Genomic DNA, 21,343 nt, shown 5'->3' on the forward strand with positions numbered 1-21,343 from the left:
CAATCCACCCATCCCTTCTAGATTTTGTGTTGCCTTAACCACAACAACTAACCACTTCATTCATTAAGGGTATCTGACAATACTGTCAATTTGGTAGTTCTGCTTCACGATCAAATCCAGACAGTTCATGTTGTATTACTGAGCCAGCCACCCTGCCCCCTTTCTTGTGCTGATTCTAGTATTCAGGGGGCACACAACCCACTGACGCAGAAAATTAACCTTGTTTTTTAACGGCAGGTTAATTTTTCAGCTGAACCAAATCCATGAATTGGGCAATACCACTGATGCAGAAGTACAAGTTCTCACACAAGGGACAGGATGAGGCTATGTGGAAACGGCATCACCAGGCCTTGTTTCCAGTCATTTATAAAAAAACCTGCCTACTTTGCCACATGTTACATCATGATGATTACTGCTTTTCAGGCCAGCTTTCTGCTTTAAGGCAACTAAAAAAAACCCCAAACCCCAATATCAGTGCCACAGAGTTCTGTGTGATGCTCAGCTAGCAGTGAGAATCCCACTCCTTAGGGCAGCGTAAGTACCTTACCAAGAAAGCATCCTACAGCCACCTTTGCTCGTGGCCTCCCCTCTAAATTCAGCAGCAAAAAGGGCAGGATCTCTGCTGCCCTTAGTTGGCTCATCACATGCACTAAACGAAGCAGGAGTCCGATGGGAAAAGCAACATGCAACCACACAGCCGGACAGTATTATAATCCATGCGCACAAGGATAAAAGTCCCAACCCCAAGGTTTTAACAGCATAAGAAGTCAGACGTCAACAACTACAACACATAGTCAACATATTAACAATGATGTCAACAAATGCTGACAACACAAAAAGTCAGCTTTACGTTTAACGACATAAGTCGGATCTCACTCAAGAATCTGTGTCCTCACCAGTACTACACCCGGAAGGCAACAAGCCTGGAAAAAGCCAATGGCCTTTGGCTGGTTGTCAGTGTCAGTTGCTTGAATAGAGTAATTCCGGTCATCATCATCTGCATCATCATTGCCCATTAAAGGTCTGTTGGCATCTTCCTCCACACTGCCGTCTTCATCTGCTCCAAGCTCAGGGAGGCCTAAGTTTTACAAGGGATATGCAACAGGAAAAACAGACCACAGCCTGTTCACCCTCTCCCCACTCTAGAGCTATGCTCGCTTCTTTTAAGCAATTCTCCCTTCTAGCAATTCCCTTGCTCTCCCATACCTCCATCCTCCTTTGGCTTAGAAACTCTTCTAGATGGTGTTCTGCAGTGTCACCAGTTTCTACCCTCTGTCTTCTAGCGCTCTTGAAAGTATTGTCTGATCCTGGCGTCGGCTTTGTCTGTTCTGAGTGTCTGGCCATTAGTTGGAAGACAACAAATTAGTGCATTTCCCCCCTTATTTAGTGGTTGGGATCCTTGGACCTAGCTCCTGGGTACCACTTCCCTTGAGCGTGGAGGCTGAGTGTACCCGCAACTACTCAGACAGCTGCTGCCTGTTAATGCCTCCACTGGAACAGAAACCCTAGGAACTGCACTGCGCTTTCTGGGCTGCTGAGTGCTCTTATGAGCACTCTTTATGGTAGCTTTAGTGCTACCAACTTTATAGCCTTTGCAGGCACCTGGGAAACCTCCTCCATGGCCTTGTCAAAGCCCAAAAGTTCTTTTGTTTTCCTGTTACACTTTGGCTTGCCTACCATCTTCTCAAAGAAGGACCATATCCAACCTCAGAGCTATTTAACCGGCTGCAGGAGACCAGCAGATTAAAAGTACTTTCCCTTCCCACTGCACAGTTAAGGCTTGCCATAGTTTTCTCCTATAATAGCCAGTTACCAGTTTGCCTACTGTTTCTTTAAAAAAACTGATTTTCCAGGTGAAGAAAAACTGACAATTAGGCACATCCTAATGTAGACGTTAGAGCCAGGCTGTTTTATTTTGCTTTTTAAAATATCCAGATCCTATACACATGATGTGCTGTGGCATTTAGTGTGATCTTGGCAAGTAAAGCATTTGCTCCATTAAACACACTAAAGCGCAACACCATTTTATTAGAGCCCCGAGGACAAGTGCTGTCAGAACGAGCAGTACTTTTAGTACTACATGGAAAGCTGCAGATCTGCTTTCCATGAAGAGACTGAAACACTACAGCCCTCTTCTACTTACCCACTTCCTTCGGTGACGTCAGGAGCCCAAAGAAGACAATGACTCCTCCAGCAAACTGTACTGAGGCAGTCACCAAGAAAGCATACTGAAGATAAATAAATGATTATTTTTTTAAAACACTTTCAGTCACATAGGCTTCCCTGACTAAGGAGGGTTTCTTTACATTCCAACCTTGTCAGAGAGTAAACACAGCTACAACAACCCAGACTACATCCATAAAACTTGGAAACAAGTGATCTCTGCATCTCCTGAACAGACTTGGTTCTATCTAGGCTGAAAGACCACATTGAAACAAGCTGTTTTAGTGTACCGAGATGACAGCAGCAAGGAAGAAGCTCACCCAACACAACCACAGATCCAGCTATATTAGAAGGGACTGCTCAAAGATGGGTCAAACACCAAATTTGGACCAGGTTGCTCAGGGCTTTGTTCAATCAGGTCTTGAAATCCTCCAAAGACAGATCCTCCAGGCTTTGGCCCTTTGTTCCAATGTTTAACTAACTTCATAGTGAAATAGTTTTCCAAACATCCAGTTGGAACTGTCCCTGCTTCACTTTATACCCACTGCTTTTTAGCCCTCTCATCGTGCAACCCAGGAAAGAGTCTGGGTCTGATTTCTCAGCAATCTTCTCACAGGCTTTGGAAGGCTGCTATTTGGTACCCTAAGCCTCCTCATGTCCAGAGTGACAAGCTCAGCTCTGTTAGCCTGTCCTTATAGGTCACGCGCTGCAAGATGCGCTGGTTCACTTACATTCCCTGTATTCAATTGCCTGCCTGCCGCATTGCAGCAATGTAGCGCATGCCTGGCCTCTTCCCAGTTACAGAAGCTATGCCTCCATGCCTGTCAGAACCTCGCCACTATTCAGCAGCAGTGACTTCAGTTAAGTGAGAACCTGTGACGGATGACTCTGAAGAGCACTTTAAGCCACCCAAATCAGAAAAGGGTATACACTATGACACTAGGGCTCTTCAATAACATCAGTCCCATTTACAGAGAAGTCTCAGGCTCATTTCTCCCAACTTGGAAGGGTCAGGAAAGGAATACCCTTTCTATTCTGCCTACTGCTTACTACCACAGAATTCAGGAAGGTGAAACTGGACACTCTGAGCCTGTTATCTCTCAGAGACAGGATAAGAAACTAGTCTCTCACAACCCAATCAGACATGCAGTCCTAGCTAGAAGCCAGACAGCAATACCTACCTCATAGCCGTATTTGAGAACACAGGAGGCAAGGAACGCCCCAAGGATATTTCCCACAGATGCACAGGCACTCCAGAGTCCAAACACAAACCCTCTCCTGCAGAAGGGGAAAAAATTTTGAAAAAGCAATGTGGAGAGAGGTGACGTTAGGAGCAAGACAAAGATATAACATTCGAGTAAACTTTAACTTTTGAATAATGTTACAGCGTTCTCCCAGTCCACTTCAAAGAGACTCAAAGGTCACTTAAAACAAAACACAGAATAACTTGGGGGTACCAAATAGATAAGTGAGGAATGTTCTATCCTGAAACACCTGTGTTACAGCAGAGGTGAGCTGGCAGCAACAGGGTTACAAGCTATGGCTAGAGCTCATCTGCAATACCCCAAAGTGACAGAGTTGAACCTACAATGAGTCAGTTTCCATTTGGTCTCTTCAGTGGTAAGCAGACAGAAACAGGTTTTCCAGTGGCATGAAAATTCTAATTCAGCCACTCTGCACTACACGACTTTTGAAGTTTGAACCTGTGCCTTTAACACACACAACTGTGTTCACACCAAGCTGTTCTGTGGCTCCAGGGAAGAAAAAAAAAAAAAGAAAAAAAGAAAGAGATGATAGTAACAAGTAAGGCATAACATAACTTTAATTCTGACCTAACAGTTGGCCTCTTTGGTTTGAGACTTTCAGCTCAATCTGCTACTCAGCAGGTCAGATAAATGAGTCACTGAAGAAAACTCGACTTACCCAGCTTTTCCAAACCAATTGCCCATGACAGCTACCACACAGGGCCAACCAGTGGACTGCAGCAAGCCATTCACAACCCAGAGACAGCAGTAGAACCACTTGTTGTAGAAATGCAACCATTCTGTGAGTGTGCCAAAGAAGAATACCTAGAGAGGACAAAAAAAAAAAAAAGAAAACCACCAAACAAAAACAGAGAGGAAACCCTGAGGGTACTGCTGAAAGCCAGGCAGGAGTGGGGTCCTAAAAAAGAAATAACATTTCAGGGAGAAGGTCCCCTGCAGTGGCCAGGCCAGAGGCAAGCTTGGCATTGTTTAAGAAACAGCTCAGAGCTCATAGCACCCTCTGCTGAGCCACCACAGCACTGACTCCAGAGCCCAAACAACTCCAGAGACAAACGTGCTGTCATGGCATTTCCATTACAAAAAGACTTTTATAACTGTGCTGTTTATGAAGATAACAGGAGAGGAGAAGAGACAAATACTTTCAGTAACAACACTAAAAATACAGCAGCCTCTTGATCTGCTATTGTACTGACATCCGAATCCACAAGGCTCTATGCAAACACAAAACCCTCAGCAGTCATTTGTCTTAGCAAAATTTAACATAAATACTACAGCCAGGTCTCAAATTACTAAGAGCCCTAACCCAAACTAGCCAAAATAAACACACTTTGCAGCACACTGTGCTTGATACATGTTTGTGGTCATATGTTTGCAGAACACAATAGGCCATAGTGGGGTTTGTAGCCGCTGGGTAAATCAAAAGTACTCCACACATTTTACCACTACTTTAATAACCAGAAAACCTCAATGAGATAAAACCAATTTACACTTATCTGCTTGAACCTGAAGAACCCTTTTCTTTTAAGTAGGCATTCTTTTTTGACACATGCCCTCCCAGAAATTACAAAATAAGTAAATGAATGCTTAGTATTGTTAGCATGTCCTTTAAAAAAGAGCGCAAAGATTGCATTTGGAAGCAAAAGCCTTGATGACAACGTATGTGGGCTGGGAGAACAGTTATAATGCAAAACAGTCCCAAAAAGTCCAAATACACCAATCTTGCACAAAAGCTGTTCATCAAGTCTCTAGACAGTGCCTCAAACTTAGGAATTTCCTTCTGACACAGTATCCATAAATAGGTATTTCAGGAAGAGGCGAGTCATCTAGCGTAGCTCTGTGCTTTAGACAATGCAATAAGTGCATCCAGAACAAAGTTTTACACTCAGACTTTGAGACCACTGAGGTACAGCGACAGCTCATGGGCAGATTCACACAGAAACAGAGCCTCTTCTCCCCTAAAGCAAAACCCTATCCAGAAACCCTAAGAGAGATTTCTAAATCACACTAGTATGTTCTGACTTACCACCAGAGCAGAGGAACACATGCCAAAAGACAAAACCCAGCGTAAATTCAGGCGATCCCCAACTATGCCACTGACAAAGAGACCCTAAGAACAAAACACAGCATTAAATAAAGCAACAAGATTTGCATCTGTTATCTGCAAGAATTAAAATTACATAGAAGGGTCACGCTGATCCAAACATTGTTGTTATACCAACTTACAGTTTGATTCTAACCACTTCTTCCGCCACCAAAGAAGCCCTGCTTATAGTTGTTCATTAAATTTCTTATTTTTAAAAAATTCAGCTGAGAACTCTGAAATATAGAACTAGCCCTTCCACCCAACTGGTGATAGGGGTGTGAGAAATTCTGAAGTGGTAGTATTTCTCTTGCATTTGTTAATAAGCATCTTCACATGGGTGACAGGCATGGGCAGAACTAACAGACATTGAAGGAAAAAAATTGGCTCCTGCACTACGCTTTTTAACTGCATTAGCGCTAGGCAAGTCCAAGAAGAAGATCCTGTTTATCCCCTCCAAATGTGGGCGTGATCATTCCAGTAAGATTCAACCAAAGCTTAGCAGCTTTGGGTTAGTTTTACTCACCATAGCATAGGAAAACAAAAAGATAGTGTCCAATGTCCCCAAGAAGAGAGTTGCTTCTTCTGCATTTGGAAATAAATGGCTGCTGTTCCAGACCTACAGAGAGAAAATTTTAACAGGTAAACAGGGGGAGGCATAGCTCATTCTACTCTTTTTCGATGGAAACCCCAACTCCAAGGCAGAACGGCATCTGGCCCCAGCAACCCCCCATTCCTCCAACACTTTAATTATCAAATCAAGAACAATTCTGGCATTATCTACTGCAGAAAATGTGCACTGCCACTTCGTTTCACTTCTAAAGGGCAAGCCAGCAAACCAGAAGTGAGGAAATGCTCGTTCCACCTGAATCAAGACAAATGACTGGCAAACCAAACCCTACTTCTAACAAGCATGCAACTGTTAGACAGCTTCTTACACAGAAACACTGATGAGCATCTTAATGAATAATACAATAAAGGCATATTCCGTTTTATGTGCAGTGTCTCTTCTGTACTTATCTTGCCGTCTTCACCAAATGAATAATTCCCTTAAAGTATTTGTGGCAGCAACCATAATAAGAAATGACAGGCCACAAACAGAAAAGAAAGAACACAAAAGGAACAAGGGGAAGAAATAGACTGGTTGGAAACTATTTACAATGAACTCCAGTCACTAATGTTATTTTTTGTGCTTACCCTGAGTTTCATTTTACTTTCAATATGATCAAAAAAAGGGAAAAAAAAGACTCAATTGTCCCCACACTAAGATTAGTGACATCAGCTGAAAATAGCAAGCTTTGAGGATGACTTGAAGAATGAATAAAATCAATCAGGACGGTTTTCTTCCCTCCATTAGAAAACAAACAAACAAACCCAATCCAAACCTGACCTATGGATGTGCCTAACTCAAATATCATCAGTTTAGTTTGATTCTACCTCTCCAGGAGAACATCCTGTACAGACAACACTAATTACACATCCACTTAGTTTAAAAGATGTAACATTGGTAAGGCCTACTGATACAGCTTCTGCTTAAGTCTTATGTGTCCAAGAAAACTAATAAATCCCTTGAAAAATACTTTTTGCCACTTGAGGCCCCCAATACCTACTTACACCAGTAGCTTTCGACTTTTAAACAGATATCCCTGGGGGTCCACAAGCTATTAAGAGTCTTAGCAAGATAAGAGAATCAAATCTTTTGTTGTTAGGCTTAAACTCATTAAACAACCTCCGCAGAACTCACAAATCTTTAAAGGCTGAAAAGTATAGAAGGGCAACTTAGATCTAATAAAATCATACTAGGTCCTACTCACAAAACAACTGCAAAACATTTTGTTATACTTTAAAAAATATTTTTAAGTATAAAAATAAAGAACAACTGTAGTTAAAAAGATATACCAAAGTTCAAAACCGATAGCACGTGACTTCTGTGTTCGTGTCCTTAATCTGTTCTATCAATTTCCCAAAACACACTTTACTGTTCACTGACATAACCTAAATTAATACCAAAAGGACCACTTTGACCATTTTTCGTGATCAGGCACGTATACCTCAACATCCAGCAAACACTAAATCATCTGTATTAAAAAAAAGATCAAAACAGCTTCCAAAATATACTAGTTGTTTGAATGTCAGTTAAGGCACTAAATATAAACACCTGTAGTTCATTTTAGCATCTCTGAGATGCTCACTCCTTTTTGCCATACTATAAAATCCTGAACATATTACAGGCCCAATTTACTGTTTTCACTTATCACAAAAAGTCAGCATTTATCATCCCTCAGTCAAACGTTCAAATAACCGATGATTTCTAATGCAGACAACACCCAAGCAACTGACTTGGAACTCCCTGCTCTAATAGATCTCATGGCCTGCGACCAAGCTGTTAACGCAAGGTTTCTTCCACTTCTCAAAAGCATTGGGACAAGCCACTGCTAAAAACAAACATGCCCCTAAAAGGACTATGGGTAGGAGCCAGGAGGTAGTTCTTGCATTCCCATTTGTGAGGTGCAAGCAGCATGCAGCTTCCTCTTCTGCAAGCAAACGCTGCCAAAACTCCCACCACTTTCACTGAAGCTAGGATTTTACAGACAAGGGGTACTGGATGTTCAGCATTTTTGGAAATCAGACCTTTTAGATGCAAGACAAAGTCATTCTTCAGTATCAATTTAGAATAGCAGCTAGCACTTTCAGATAGCTTTCTTCTCTCCTACTTTGGCTATCCTTTTAACAGGGCGGCAGCAGCTACACCGCCACAAAGCCACAGCCAGGATTTTAGAGAGATCTCTGGAAGCATATTAACTGCTCTCGTTTATTGCCTCCAACACTTCAGAGGTAGGGTCCCTCTTTCCTCCTCCTCCCCCACCTCCACACTGCTGGCTACTACAGAGACTCTCCTGGGGTTCCCATTTCCACTGGAACACTGAAACTTCTTGAGAAGTTTCTCTCTGGGGACGACCAGGAAAGACTTCACCATCACCTGATGATCCAGAAAACTACAATTCAGGCACCTGAAGTTCTCACTCACATTCTGAGAAGTGTCCCTGACGAACACTTAAAGGGGCCTCTTTAGCACCACAAGCTCAGCATACTGGAAGTTACCCATCTTTCTTTGCACTTGCCTATCCCTTGTGTCCTTACCTCATACGGCCGGAGCTCAGGGGCCGTGCTGTTTAGGCAGGAGGGAGTCCATTGGCTGGAAATGCTGACTTTGACATTACTGAATGTCTTTCTGGAAGCATGGAGCAGGGAATAACTGCCAGAAAACACATAAGCACAAGTTGACCAAATCTTCTCTGGAGGTCAAGTGGGAAAGGATGGGACTCAGAATACAGATACATGCTGTCTAAGCAGGCAGCATAGCAGAGGACTGGCAGTTTTAGAGATAGTAGTCAGCAGCAGGAACCCCCAAATTATGGGTAGACACACTGATTTTAGCAAGCAGTTGTGAAATAGGGTCTTGACTGGAAAGGACCTCCTCTTTTGTTTTGAAAAGAGGAGGTGACTGTGCAACAACAATTAGGTATCTCAGGAAAAAAAAAAAAACAATAAAGAGAAAAGAGAAGGCACTCATCTGGCTAACCACCATTACAAGTGCTCTTCCAGAGACAGATTAGGTATCAGTGGCAGTATTGCTGTGAAGACCAAAGGATATCAGCGAGGCAAAGTTTGTAAGGAGAGGCAGTACGGTATTCCAGCTGTTGTCAACTGGTGTAACAGACCAGTTTTCAACAAACAAATCTAGTGGACCTTCAGATCTGATGCAGTGACCTCTCTGTTCTAAAGGCCTGTCCACACTCTGCAAACAGCACTTTTGGGAGAGAAGAGGACCCCAGAAGCAACAACAGCATGTTCCATCAGTCAGAACAGGCATTAGAGTTCCGAGCATCAGGGTTTGCTTCCTTCCTCGTTTCAGCTAGTTCCTCCCCACAACCACCCACATTCACCCTTCCGCAACAGACTGCTGCCGGCTTGGCACAGTCAGCCTCACCTTTGGTGCAAGCCCTGTTTGTGTTTGGATTCCCCAGGGGCATAGCACACTTAGCTCCACTACTGCACAACTCCCAGACTGGTTGGTACTACTAGCTTTTAAGTTTGTTTTCAAGCTCACAACCAAAGGTTAAGACTATTTCCCTACCTTCATTCTCCTTCTTTGGACATGCCCTCACCTCCCCAAATTCAGTGAGATGAACACTTCTCTGTGCAGAGATACACTCAACCTACCTGAAGAAGGTCAGCAGGAACACAACAATATGATGGTGGGTGCAATGGGACACAAGGCCTCTGTTTGCAGGCTGCCTCCATAAGCTTCCAGGCAAAGCCATCCTCCTGGCAGCCCTACCCCTGCTGCTGCCCTTGGCCACAAAGGCTGGATGGTGCTTAGGTCATTCTTCTTCTCACTTAAACAGAAGAAGGTGGGAAGGGAGGAAAAAAGAAAACACATTTGAATTAAAACGCATGTATAAAATACAGCTGTGTTCCCCAAACAGCTGGAATTCAGCAGGAACAACAACTCTCTTCCCAATTTGTTTCACATGGCTACCCTTCTGATCACCTGTATGTTCCTTGACACTTCTACGCCCAGAAATGTCTTTTTACTCCCATTCGCCCAGTACCCCCGTGGTTATCCTCCAATGCACTTCTTTTTTGTTCCCCTCCTAGCAGATGCCTCTTCAGTGCCCATCACCAAAGGAGTTCCCCCAGGATCTACCAACTTCCAGTGTTCCCATGTTAAAGACCATTCTGCACATTTTACATACATGGTGCACCACAGAGTGGTCATAAATAAACTAACTTTCCTCTGCTACCTGGCCGGTGAATAAGTCAAGAGAGCAGCACTTGGTTACTGGTGGGGAATGGTTTTGGATCTAACTGCCTCTTTAAGATGTTGTTGAAAGTATATACCCAAGAGTGGGCTTGCAGAGCTGGAAAAAGGAAACTGTGAGGACAGTGCTGAAATCCAACAGCTAGACTCCCTGCCTATTCATTCTCAAGCCCTACATTATAGCTTCATCTGTCACTAACCCATTAGTACAGCACGTGGCAAGTCATACTTTCCTGTCCCTACCTGTAGGGCATGGGTGACATCTGCCTAAACTTCTAGATACCAGATATTATCAGTACTGAGGAAAGGATATGATAGACACGCAGTTTCTTAGTGCTGGCTCATGCCACACTACTCCACTCCCTCAGCTGTGCTGGCGTGGCTGAGGGGCCGTTTCGGCAAATGGAGTCTGGGAAACGATCCCGCTGGGCAGCGAGGTGGTGGATCTCTCTCCACACCTCCCTTTTGTTTTCTTGGCAGAGATCTTTTCAGCCATATTTCCCTGCAGAGCTCACAAAGCAGCTACACAAACACTTGCGCCCGTGCAACAGAGACAGCAGTGCAGAGAAAGATACGCTGTATACTGACATCGCTGCTGAAGGCAGAACTTGATTCTGTTCATGCTAGCTGGCTTAGGACGCTAGACAAATCGGTTGGTGGGAGCTGCGCCTTCAAGAGACATTCAAACACCATGCACATTCTGAATGCTGAGGAGAGGTAAAATAACCCACCATCCCTGTTCCCCCAAAGTATCAGAGCTGAACTAAGATGGAACATAATGCCTTTGTGTTCTTTCATACCCACAGGTGCTTTTTGTAATGATTTGTAAATCTGACATAAGACTTTTCAAGTTTAGTTTTACAACCTCACTTGGAGAAATTAGCAGTCATTGCCCAGACTCCCTCTTATCCAAATTTCTGCTGCTGAAAAGCCTGTATTTTCACAGAGATTTCTGCTCTTCCTTCTAATAACTTTTAAAGGTTTCATCAAGACAACTTTCACTGTAAGAAGTCTTCCTTTCCCGTTCTCTCAATGATGATGCATGCCTGACCGACAGATGCCAGCTACTACTGGATACATTAACCATGACAGAAACCAAGGCCACATCTGACCTCCAAAACAGAGTACAGCACAGACATCCTCTGAGTAATAGGGACCCAGCTATTACACCTTTGAGACACTGGAGTAACATTTATCCTACACCACACTTGAACACCTCCATTCTCATCCAGGACAAATGCAGCAAGTCTATACAAGATCTGGGACCGTCTGCATCTACACAGCCCAGGTGCAGCTGAGCCACAGTCCCATTCCTCCAGCTAGGAGGGCCCGCCCAGGTGCAGCGGCACCTTTAGTAGGGACATGCTTCCAGGCTGCTTGGGTTCATGCAGAGGGAAAAAAATCACCTGCAGTAGGAGCTGTGGGAAGGCAAGGCTAAGCCTGGAAGGGGCATCTTCACAAGTAGTCTTGAAACTACATCCATCTAAGGTCCCAGACCATTTCTCAACAATTAATGAAAACTCAGCACCCACACAAGTATCACACGGCGTTACTCCCTTGCAGGCAGCAGTAAAACTGCTCAGGGCAGTCCCCAACACAAGCTGCATGAAGAAGAGAAAGGAACCCAAGGCACTCCAATTTCCCAGCACCATGGTCCTTACAGTCCTGTGAACCACGCGGTCTGTTGGTCAAACACAAGAGCTTGTTCTCCTTCCCTGCCTCTCCGTCCCCTCCCACCAAGCAACAGCAGATAACAGAGTTCTCCCAAGGAAAGCAAAACACTGACTGTTGTGCAACGCTGCGGGAAAAGTTCCTTCCTCGGGTAATCAGTTCGCAGCCTGAAGCACGAGATTTACTACTCGCTTCATGTCAACACATGCAAATATAGATCTTATTTGTCCAAGATACCGAGTCTTTTTAAAGCTAAGACCTGGTTGTGACCTTAAAGTCGCCTATTTTTTTTAATAGCATTTACTATTGAAATTATCTATTCCTCAGAGCTTTTCAATCTCAGCTAGGTCTCTAGAAGATGACCTTCTGGCACAGGACGACACTTTTCACTTATTTACAGTGTAGAGATGACTACGAAAGATTTTGTTTTCCCTTTTTTTCTGTTTTCATCCTGTCCTTTTTATATTCAGAACTGGCATTCTCCCTAGGCTAGAAGAGTATGCAACTAGGAGTTCATCCATACAAATTAGTCTTCGAATTATTCCGAGAATGCCACATTAAATTTGTAGTGGAGGAGGAGCAAAAACTAGGAGGCAGGCTAAACCACAGAACTCAAGGCAGTGAAGCACAAGCCTTTCAGAAAGGAAGAGAACTGCTTTTAGAGTCTTAGACTGCCTTGTCTGCTTGTTTAGCACTATTTGCCTTCAGCTAACCGATATTTTGAATAAGCTTTTGTTAAGCTTTCCACATTCTCCCTTATCCCTTCACTTAAGGTCAAAATAAGACACCTTAAGGTCAAAATAAACTTCCTTAATACCACCCTGCCGTCCTCCAAAGCCGGCAGGAAAGACCAGAATTAACATTCCTGGGACTTCCAAAGTGCAAAACAAATAAACGAAATTGTTTTTAAAGAAACCCACACACTCTTTTATGCCACCTTTCCAAACAGACAGAAGAGGCACAAACCCAAGCCCACACGGGGCCCTTCGCAGCCACCACAAGCGGACTGCCTGACACCCGAGAGCTCCAGCTGGATGCTCTTTGGGAGGAAAAGGGACTCCTCCAAGCACCAAGTCGATCCGAGCACGGTCACGCCCGCTGCGGAGACGACACGCCGACGGGCCGACCCCCCCCCGGTAACCCAGCTCCAGCGGAAGAGACCTGGGCCGAGCAGGCCAGCCCGGGCCGGCCCGGCGCACAGGCCGCGCTCCCGCCGGCGGGCACGGCTCACCTGAAGCCGGCTGCGGCGCCGGCTCCACACGCTGCCCCGCCCCGCTGCGCGGCTCGGCTCGGCTGGGCCGGTCCGGTCGGGCCGGCTCCCCCGCTGAAGCGCTGAGGCAGATGATGAGGACGCGGCTCTCTCCCCTCCAGCGAACCCCCCGCCCGGATCCCGGCGCAGGTAGCCCAGCGGCCGCGGCCACGTCCTCAGCTGAGCTGGGCTGGGCGGGGAGCCGAACCGAGCCGAGCCGGCAGCAGCAGGACACGTACCGGCTCCGTCGCAACCGCTAGCCCACCTCGGCCGTTAAACTACCGCCCGCCCCGCGCCCCCTTCTCCCCGCCCCAGGGGAAAACATCCGCCCACCCGCCCCCGCATACCGGGCCCTGCGGCCAGCACGGCCCTCAGGAAGTCGGAGGGAGGCGGCTCTTCCGGCGGGAGGGGCCCAGGGACACGGCGGGAGTTGTAGTCCGCCCTCGCCGCCGCCGGGGAGGGCCCTCCGGCTCTGCTCCCGGGAGCGCCGGGCCCCTTGCCCGCCTCCCCCCTCGCAGGGGGCGGGGAGCGAGCGGCGCCGGCACCGCTCCCCCAGCTGAGCCCGCGGGGCAGGGCAGGCGAAGGAAGAGGAGGAGGAAGAGGAGGAGGAGGAGGACTACATTTCCCGCCGGCCCCGAGAGGGCCGGGGCGGGTACAAAGCGGGCGCTACCTGTCCCGGCAGGTGAGCGCCAACAGGTGAGCGGGCGGCTGGTCGGGACAGGGGCTCCTTCCACGGGCCCTCGGCTGCCGTGAGCTGGGCCAGGGCGGCGGCTCCCCCTCACTGCCGCGCTCCCCCGCCGCAGGCCCGCCCGGGAGCCGCGATGCCTTTCTCCAGCTCCGGCGCGGACGATGCCTTCGACTACCTCTTCAAGATCATCCTGATCGGGGACTCCAACGTGGGGAAGACCTGCGTGGTGCACCGCTTCAAGACGGGGCAGTACAACGAGAAGCAGCAGAACACCATCGGCGTCGACTTCACTGTGCGCTCGATGGACATCGACGGCAAGAAAGTGAAGGTCAGTGGCCGGAGTGAGCCCGAGCTGCTCAGTGGGCAGCACCTGCTTCCCCGTTACCGTGCCGGCGCGGGGGACGCACAGCGCCTCCTGCTCGGCCCTGCTGAAGGCAGCAGGCAGAAGCCGGGGGTATTGCCGAGGGGAGCTCAGCAGGGTGCCCTGGGGGACGCAGTCACCCTAATCTGGGTGCGTGCTTTCCCTCGGGGCTTCTCCGGATCTATCCGTGGAGAGGGCTCACCCTTCGCCTGTAGGGAGTTCTTCGAAAGCCGGCTCTAGTTTGGAGGGGAGGTCTCTTTCCTCATTCAGAGATGTGGGGGTTTGAGCTGAGACGCCGAGGAGGGAAACCCTCTCGTTTGCAAAGGCTCCGCTTTGATGCATGCTTGATCTGAGGGAAGATGAAGACTTGCAAGATGAACACCGGAAGAAATTGTTAGCTAGAACTTGCCTCCATGCGCAGATGAAAGTTCAGATGTCTGCCCTTTATATAGCTTTGCTTTGCCCAGCCCTGCATCAGGGCTTCTTGGCTCTTCTTCCTTTCCTATTAAAAGGCTGTAATACTCTATCTTTTAGTACAGTTGTTGAAACTGGGTTTCTTGGCCTCTTTGCAAAGCTGGGTTTACCCTTGCAGCTTTCTCTTTGGTCTGTGTAGATTGTCTTTAGGGGCATGTAAATGTCTCTTCAGATCTAGAGAGGGCAAAGCCACGCTGTGGGTGTAGTGGAGCGAGCTGGGACAGGTCTAACCGTCTTCTAGACAAGGGCTTTCAAAAGCATAGGTGCCGATGGCAAACACCTAGGAAGCAGCATTCGCCAGTCTTTACAACTTCTGTCCTTTCTCTTACAGATCCAAGTGTGGGACACAGCTGGTCAAGAACGCTTCCGGACAATAACCCAGTCCTATTACAGGAGTGCCCATGGGGCCATCCTTGCCTATGACCTTACTAGGAGGTCCACATTTGAATCCATTCCTCACTGGATTCACGAAATTGAAAAGTATGGTGCTGCAAACTTGGTCATGATGTTAATTGGTAGGAATCTAATTTTAAATATGATGTTGTATAGCTTTTTTTAATACATGTATAAAACCCTCCCTCACTTTCCCCCCACTACTTAAAACATCTATAAACTATGCATTAAAGAAGAATGCAGTTGTAATTAAAATAGATCAGAAATAGTATCAATTTGACCTAAGCTTAAAAAATCAGGAAAGTCACAGCCTGGTCTTGACTGGGTCCAAGCCCATTGCAGACAGTGAAACCTTTTTACTTGTTCCTTTCCTGCGGGAATAATGCAACAAACTTGCTGCCAGTCTAGCAAGCATGGACAACCTTATTGAGGTTAGAATTGCAGTAAGTCTGACCTTATACTCCCGATGCACAAGAATTTAGCGGCTCAATAATTCAAGACAAAGGGGAATGCACACAGCAACACAACTCCTCGTTCTCACCTTTCCTCTCTGTTCTTTTGATATGCATGTGCATTACTCTGTAATCGATCAGGTAAGACAGTAGATGAGGACATGGCTGTCACAGAGCACGAAGTAAAGTAGTCTGCATTCCTCTTCCTCCTCGTTTATTCCACTAGCATTCAAGAAACTTTGCCTCTTGAGGAAAGGAAGGGGTAGAAATTTCTGAGAATGGAGCTGGTAGGAAGCAGTGTGGTTCTTTCCCTTTGTGTTTCAGGTTATTATTGCTCCTCCCTCTCTCAAGGAAGGAGCTGCAAATGAGAGAACTGGTGTAGTAAAATGACACAGCTTTTATTTACATTCCACTGCTTCTGCCTGTTCCACTGTGGCACTGTGCCGAGAGCAACACATACAGCCGCAGCAGCTCAAACTGGCTCTTGAGGATAGGCAGCGTTGAGCCCCACAGCGCAGCAGGCGTGGGACCTGAGCTTCTGCTTGTGCTCCTAGCAAATTACTTATTTCTGCTGTGGTGGTTCTTCCTGTTCTTCCTCTGAAGAAACAAACAACAAATTCTGACCTGGATGTAACTGCAGTGCTTGGAATGAGTTGGGGGGGGGGGGAATCACTAAACATTGGTAGGGTTTTTTCTAACTCTACTCATTAATCTAAAGAACAAGACCTAGCTCTGTGTGTGTGGTGTGGGCTGGTTGTTGGTGGTGTTTTAAGAAAGAAGTTCTGAAATGGGTAAAAATAAAGCTTTTGTCAAGGATCCAGCATGGTGCTTTCTTCCAAAGCTGGTGCCGTTTGCTTTACTCACTCTGGCAGGAAGTCTTTGTACATTGAATTGCACATAGTCATGTTATACACTTTTCTAGCATGAGGTTAAGGTTAAGAAGTCTAACTTTCCCATCCGCAACTGAAGGCGGAAAGAGGGGGAGCTCTTTTTAAGAAGGCAAACTACCCTCAAGCAAGGTGGTTTTTTTTTTTGGGGGGGTGGCTTGCTTTTGTGGGGTGGGTTGGTTTTTTTTCCTTTTAGAAATACTGAAAAGGACTTAATGGGATGGGAGTTGGCTTATATATGCTTCAAATTCAAGATCTGAATTTGACGAAGGGTTGTCTTGAAACTATGAATGTAGACTCCAGCCAGGTACCGCATGTACCAGAACTGATGATACTTCCACATGTGCTGCAACTACTTAAATATACGAAGGTATTTTATCTGAGGTGTTTCATGACTTCTGACAGATTTTTGACTAAACTGCTTCAAGTAAAAGTTTAATCTGTATGTGCAGAAACTTCTTAAGTATACATCTTGAGCATTAAGGTAGCTGGTGTGAATTCTTGTCTTTTTTGACATCATCTTAAAATGACTGACTTGTATAAATAGGTCATGTTAAAATCTGATTAACAGTTGAGCAGGTTCTTCCTGGGTTTTAGCGGGGTTTTTCTAGAGGAGATCTGTTTTAGACTAACAACGTTCCAGATCTTCAGAGCTGAGCATCCACTTTGAGATGTGTCAAGGTAGCTTGACAATAGCATAACACATCTAGCTTCCACTGAAGGTTGAGGGAGGAATAAACCTTCACACAACATTGCTCTGGTTTACTGTGTGCAATTACTGTAGCTACAAGACTCTTTTATTCTCTTTAAATATTTAACTTAAATGCTACTTAATGTTTAAAAACACTAGGGAATAGGAACCAACAGTTGCTTCCAAATAATCCTCTGGCACCACTACCTACAGTAAGTAATTAGATGAACACAGGTTTTTAGTTTTTGTTTGGATTTTAACTCATTTGATATCATCATATAATTAGCTGTAGGTCTGATCCACATTCTATGTTTGTGGCTCTGATGTGCCCACATCTTGTTTTTTCCAGTAACTCTTATTCCTAACATTAATTCAATTTTGTTGAAAATAGATTTATGTATTGCATTTAAAGGTGAATTTTGAGAGCCTAAATTATTGAATTATCTATTTGCCTTCTTTTAAGGGAACAAATCAGATTCACTGGATAAGCGCCAAGTCCTGTTTGAAGATGCCTGCACACTGGCAGAGAAGCATGGGCTCTTAGCTGTACTGGAGACATCAGCAAAAGAAGCTCAAAACATAGAAGAGGTGTTCACGTTGATGGCTAAGGAGCTAATAGCCCGAAATACCTTGCAGCTCCATGGAGAGAACCCTCCGAACAGCATCTATCTTGATTCCAGGCCAGTGATTGCCAGTCCAAGTGTGGAGAAGACCCAGTGCCTCTGTTGAAGAGAGATTTCAGGAAGAACTTGGAAGTCACCATTCTTCTGAGGCTGTTTAATTTCATTTTATTCAATTGATGAAAGTGTGCTATGTGGCCTCAAGCCATCTCTCTTGATCTCTCTACCTTGCAGTCTGGCTTGTAAGTATCTTCAGAGATTGTGGTTGCTGTTGGTAGCACAGGTTGCTTTGAACATGGCAGCTGATACTTTAACACAAACTTCTGAGCTGAGAGGGCTCAGGAAGCTGCCAGCCCTTGCCTTAACCAAAGAGAACTGTAAAAATTATTGCCTTTAATTATATCCTTAAATGATTTTCTGGCTGTGTCAGAAGATAAATTTGCACCAGAGCTCTGCATTGATTTGACCCTTCTAAGCTATGTTGTTTGTTCTAGTGCAAGCACTTCACTCTTTGCCAGTAGCTTTAAAACATCTGACGCATGCTTGGACAGCACTAACCCATCATTGCTTAAACTTTCATTTAGGGGTGGTCCTGATGGCAGGCATGTAGCCACCCATCCCAAGGAACTTAGTAACATTTGTGAAAGAGTACATGATTTCACATCTGTGCTGACTTCCTCACTAGACAAACCTGCAGACGTCCCTGGGGTTTCATAGCCGGCAGAATATGATACACTAGAGTCCCAACCTCCTTCCTGGGGTGAGAAAAGTTGTATTTCACTTTGCTCTCTAATTGTAAGAATTGTTTCCAGTAGTGATCTGTCTTGCTACATAGACTTGCTAGGAGCAGCGAAGCTTCCAAGGCACCAGTAATGGCCTAAATCAATGCTGTGGTGAAAGGACTTTTTTTTTCTTCCTTCCACCCCCCCATCCTTGTCTTGCTTTTGATGTGCTGGCTTTAATCAAAAGCCTTCTGTAGTTTGTGCGATGGGCCAATGGCAGCTTGAGAGTATGCCTGTAGGTTTTCAAGGGAGTGTGAAGAAGGGACTCGAGCTCCTGTAAAAACTCAGCAAGGGGTAAGATGGTTTAATCATGTAACCTCGCCTTAGAGCAGGAAGGGAATGGTATGGGGCATACCAGAAGGCTACCCCTGGGCAAGTATATATACTATATATGTACTCTACTGCTGTTGAGACTGAACATCTTGGTAGCAACAGAAGGTTTTGTATTGCTCCTCCCAAATGCAAGCTCTGCTACTGGGGGCTCACTTCTTCTATGTACCAGAACTGAATGAAGGGTTTGGGGTTTTGGTTTGGTTTTGGTTTTTTCCCAGTAGATGGAAACAGGGAAGGAGAGGGAGGAAAGAAATATTATACAGAAGAAGTTTTTTGACATGTACCAAAGTGCATCACTTCCTTACTGTTAAGCTATGAACTGGAACTCAAACTCTGTAATAAAATACAGTCTGGGTTACATGCAAAGAAGCCCTGGGAAGGCTGGTACGCTGCTAGCTTACCAGACGGCAGTCTACCCATGTTTCACAAGTTCTTGAAAAATAAGGAAGAACATGTAGCAAATATTTCTGGAAAATCTTGTCTGAGCAGCACAAAAAATAAAGCAGAATGAATCATTGATTTATAGTCTTGCAAATATTTCTAATATTATTAATGCTTCCTCTGGCCAGGTTCTTTGCTATCATGTGCAAGGAGCAGGAGTTAATTCAGCTATGTGTAGACTGAGGGAGACATCTTCAATGCCTTTTCTAAGGCAATCTCTAAGCCTTTTGCTATAGCCTGCTGTGGAGAAAGCTTCATCTTCTTCAGGCATCCTCTTTCTGATGTTTACTTTTAAAATCTTAATTTCATCTTGATTTGGTACTAGCCTAGTAGCTGCATTTCAGTTTGCTTGTTTAAGCAACAGCAAACACTGTAACCTTTCAAAGTAGCTGAACAAGTAGCAATCCAGCTTCCAAACAACTAGTTTCTACGCTTCTTGTCACTAGGAAAACAGTCAAATGTAAGTTTAATATTCTTATGTGTTTAAAATCCAAACTACTCCTGGCAGTAGTCTGTAATGTAGCAGTTTCTACTTTTATTTTTAGTATCCACACTTAAAACTGCTAGCAAACTTTGTTCTATTTCAGCTATACCACAGATAGATAGTATTTGTAGCAAACACTAATCTTCTAGGACACCTGAATAGAAAAGTACTGTGTTCATCTCCACTCACACTCTTTCATTAGCCAAGAATTAGAGGAAGGATCTTACCAGCAGAGTATTAACCTTTGTACGGTTCATTGGGTTTACTGCCTTAATTAAGAGATTACTGTATGAAGTTATTTTGCTTACCCTCAGTGTGGAGACTCCTGCAGGCTGATGCTCCTGTAACTGCCCAGCACTGCCAGGTTACAGGGCTCTTGCCATTCTCTTCCCGCACATGTGGAGCCACTTACTTTGCAAGTCCTTCACTGGCAGAAAGCTGTGCAACACGGGATCAGGGAGAACAGGCTTGTCATCGTGCTGTGAGCTGCACTGTTCCCTTTCCTTTAACAGGTGTAACAGGCTCCTTACTACTCTTTCAAGAAACTAGTCTTAAACACCTACCCGTTGCTAACACAGGAGCGTGACCTCTTTTGGCTGGTTCTGTTCGGCATCTTCCACAAGCCCTTTGGGCAGTTATACTGAATGGTTTCCACAGGGTCATTTTTTAAGCTGTCCTCACGTGGATGAAGCGCAAGCTGCAGCAGTTGCTAACAAGAAGGTTCTTCAGAGTGTATATAGTAGACAGTGTTATTCATGAGGTAATACATGAAGAAAGCTATAAACTTTAAAAAAATCCCTCTATTATAGCATGTTATTCTAGATGGTAAGATAGCAACCACTAGATTAAAAAACAAGCACAGTGTAACTTCTGCAGTTCTGCCTTTCCCCATCACAGAGCAGATGGAAGCATGCGGCTATGACAATGCAAGGAGTATTAACTGCTATGGAACCTTATATTAATGTTTTTGTTCCCCCAGCATCACATGCAAATTCAATGTGCTTCTTGACAACATCATTAATGCACTTGTAGAAAGTGTAGCTTATTGTAATGTTGTTTACAACGCTATTCTAAAAACTACTACTGTCCCACAGTTTTAAGAGCTGCATATCCAGCTTGAAGATGAGCTTATTTGTTAGATTTTTATCTACTTGGAAGAAGTACTTGAATCTTAGCTGTGGCACATTGCTTGCATTGATATCATGGCCGTGCCAGATGAGACTGAAGCAGCAGTTATCCACATAACAGAGTAACAAAAAAACTAGAAGTATTTTTAAATGGAGCAAACTCTAACAGCGCCTGGAAGCTGACTGGCTTAAAAGCAAACATAACTGCAACCCAGTGATGTGGAAGGCACATGGCACTGCCTATGTGGTCAAGCTTTTTCCTCATACACAGGGGACAGGCTATTAATAACAAAAGCTGAGGTTCTTATCTAATCATCCCAGTTAATGTTTAAGTATAGTCAGAAAGGAGACAGGGAA

At 45.1% G+C, this 21,343-nt stretch overlaps 2 protein-coding genes across 6 annotated transcripts in view; one reads left to right on the top strand and one right to left on the bottom strand.

Annotated features, from left to right (window-relative positions):
• SLC37A3 (solute carrier family 37 member 3) overlaps positions 1-13,958 on the bottom strand; it is a 25,351-nt gene extending 11,393 nt beyond the window's left edge. The window contains exons 1-9 of one of the 4 annotated variants that reach the window (XM_076340087.1): positions 13,924-13,958; positions 9,733-9,908; positions 8,650-8,764; positions 6,035-6,127; positions 5,452-5,535; positions 4,087-4,232; positions 3,345-3,441; positions 2,144-2,228; positions 897-1,078 (exon numbers count right to left, since the gene is read on the bottom strand). In XM_076340087.1, the coding sequence (XP_076196202.1) occupies positions 897-1,078; positions 2,144-2,228; positions 3,345-3,441; positions 4,087-4,232; positions 5,452-5,535; positions 6,035-6,127; positions 8,650-8,764; positions 9,733-9,833 (903 nt within the window). In that variant the 5' untranslated portion in view covers positions 9,834-9,908; positions 13,924-13,958. Of the gene's footprint in view, positions 1-896; positions 1,079-2,143; positions 2,229-3,344; positions 3,442-4,086; positions 4,233-5,451; positions 5,536-6,034; positions 6,128-8,649; positions 8,765-9,732; positions 9,909-13,235; positions 13,508-13,600; positions 13,643-13,923 lie in introns of those variants that run through there. The other 3 variants (XM_076340079.1, XM_076340073.1, XM_076340098.1) reach the window with 3 other exon arrangements.
• Positions 13,690-19,451, top strand: RAB19 (RAB19, member RAS oncogene family). 2 transcript variants are annotated; one of them, XM_076340125.1, is made up of 4 exons: positions 13,690-13,935; positions 14,057-14,269; positions 15,108-15,291; positions 17,663-19,451. In XM_076340125.1, exons 2-4 carry the CDS (start codon positions 14,075-14,077, stop codon positions 17,926-17,928), a joined length of 645 nt encoding a protein of 214 aa, XP_076196240.1. In that variant the 5' UTR covers positions 13,690-13,935; positions 14,057-14,074; the 3' UTR covers positions 17,929-19,451. The 2 variants fall into 2 exon arrangements, with proteins under 2 accessions (XP_076196240.1, XP_076196230.1); XM_076340115.1 differs by having other exon boundaries at positions 13,832-13,949.
• Positions 19,452-21,343: the final 1,892 nt, after the last annotated feature.

The sequence above is a fragment of the Aptenodytes patagonicus genome, chromosome 1 (assembly GCF_965638725.1).
Source record: "Aptenodytes patagonicus chromosome 1, bAptPat1.pri.cur, whole genome shotgun sequence".
Taxonomy (NCBI): domain Eukaryota; kingdom Metazoa; phylum Chordata; class Aves; order Sphenisciformes; family Spheniscidae; genus Aptenodytes; species Aptenodytes patagonicus.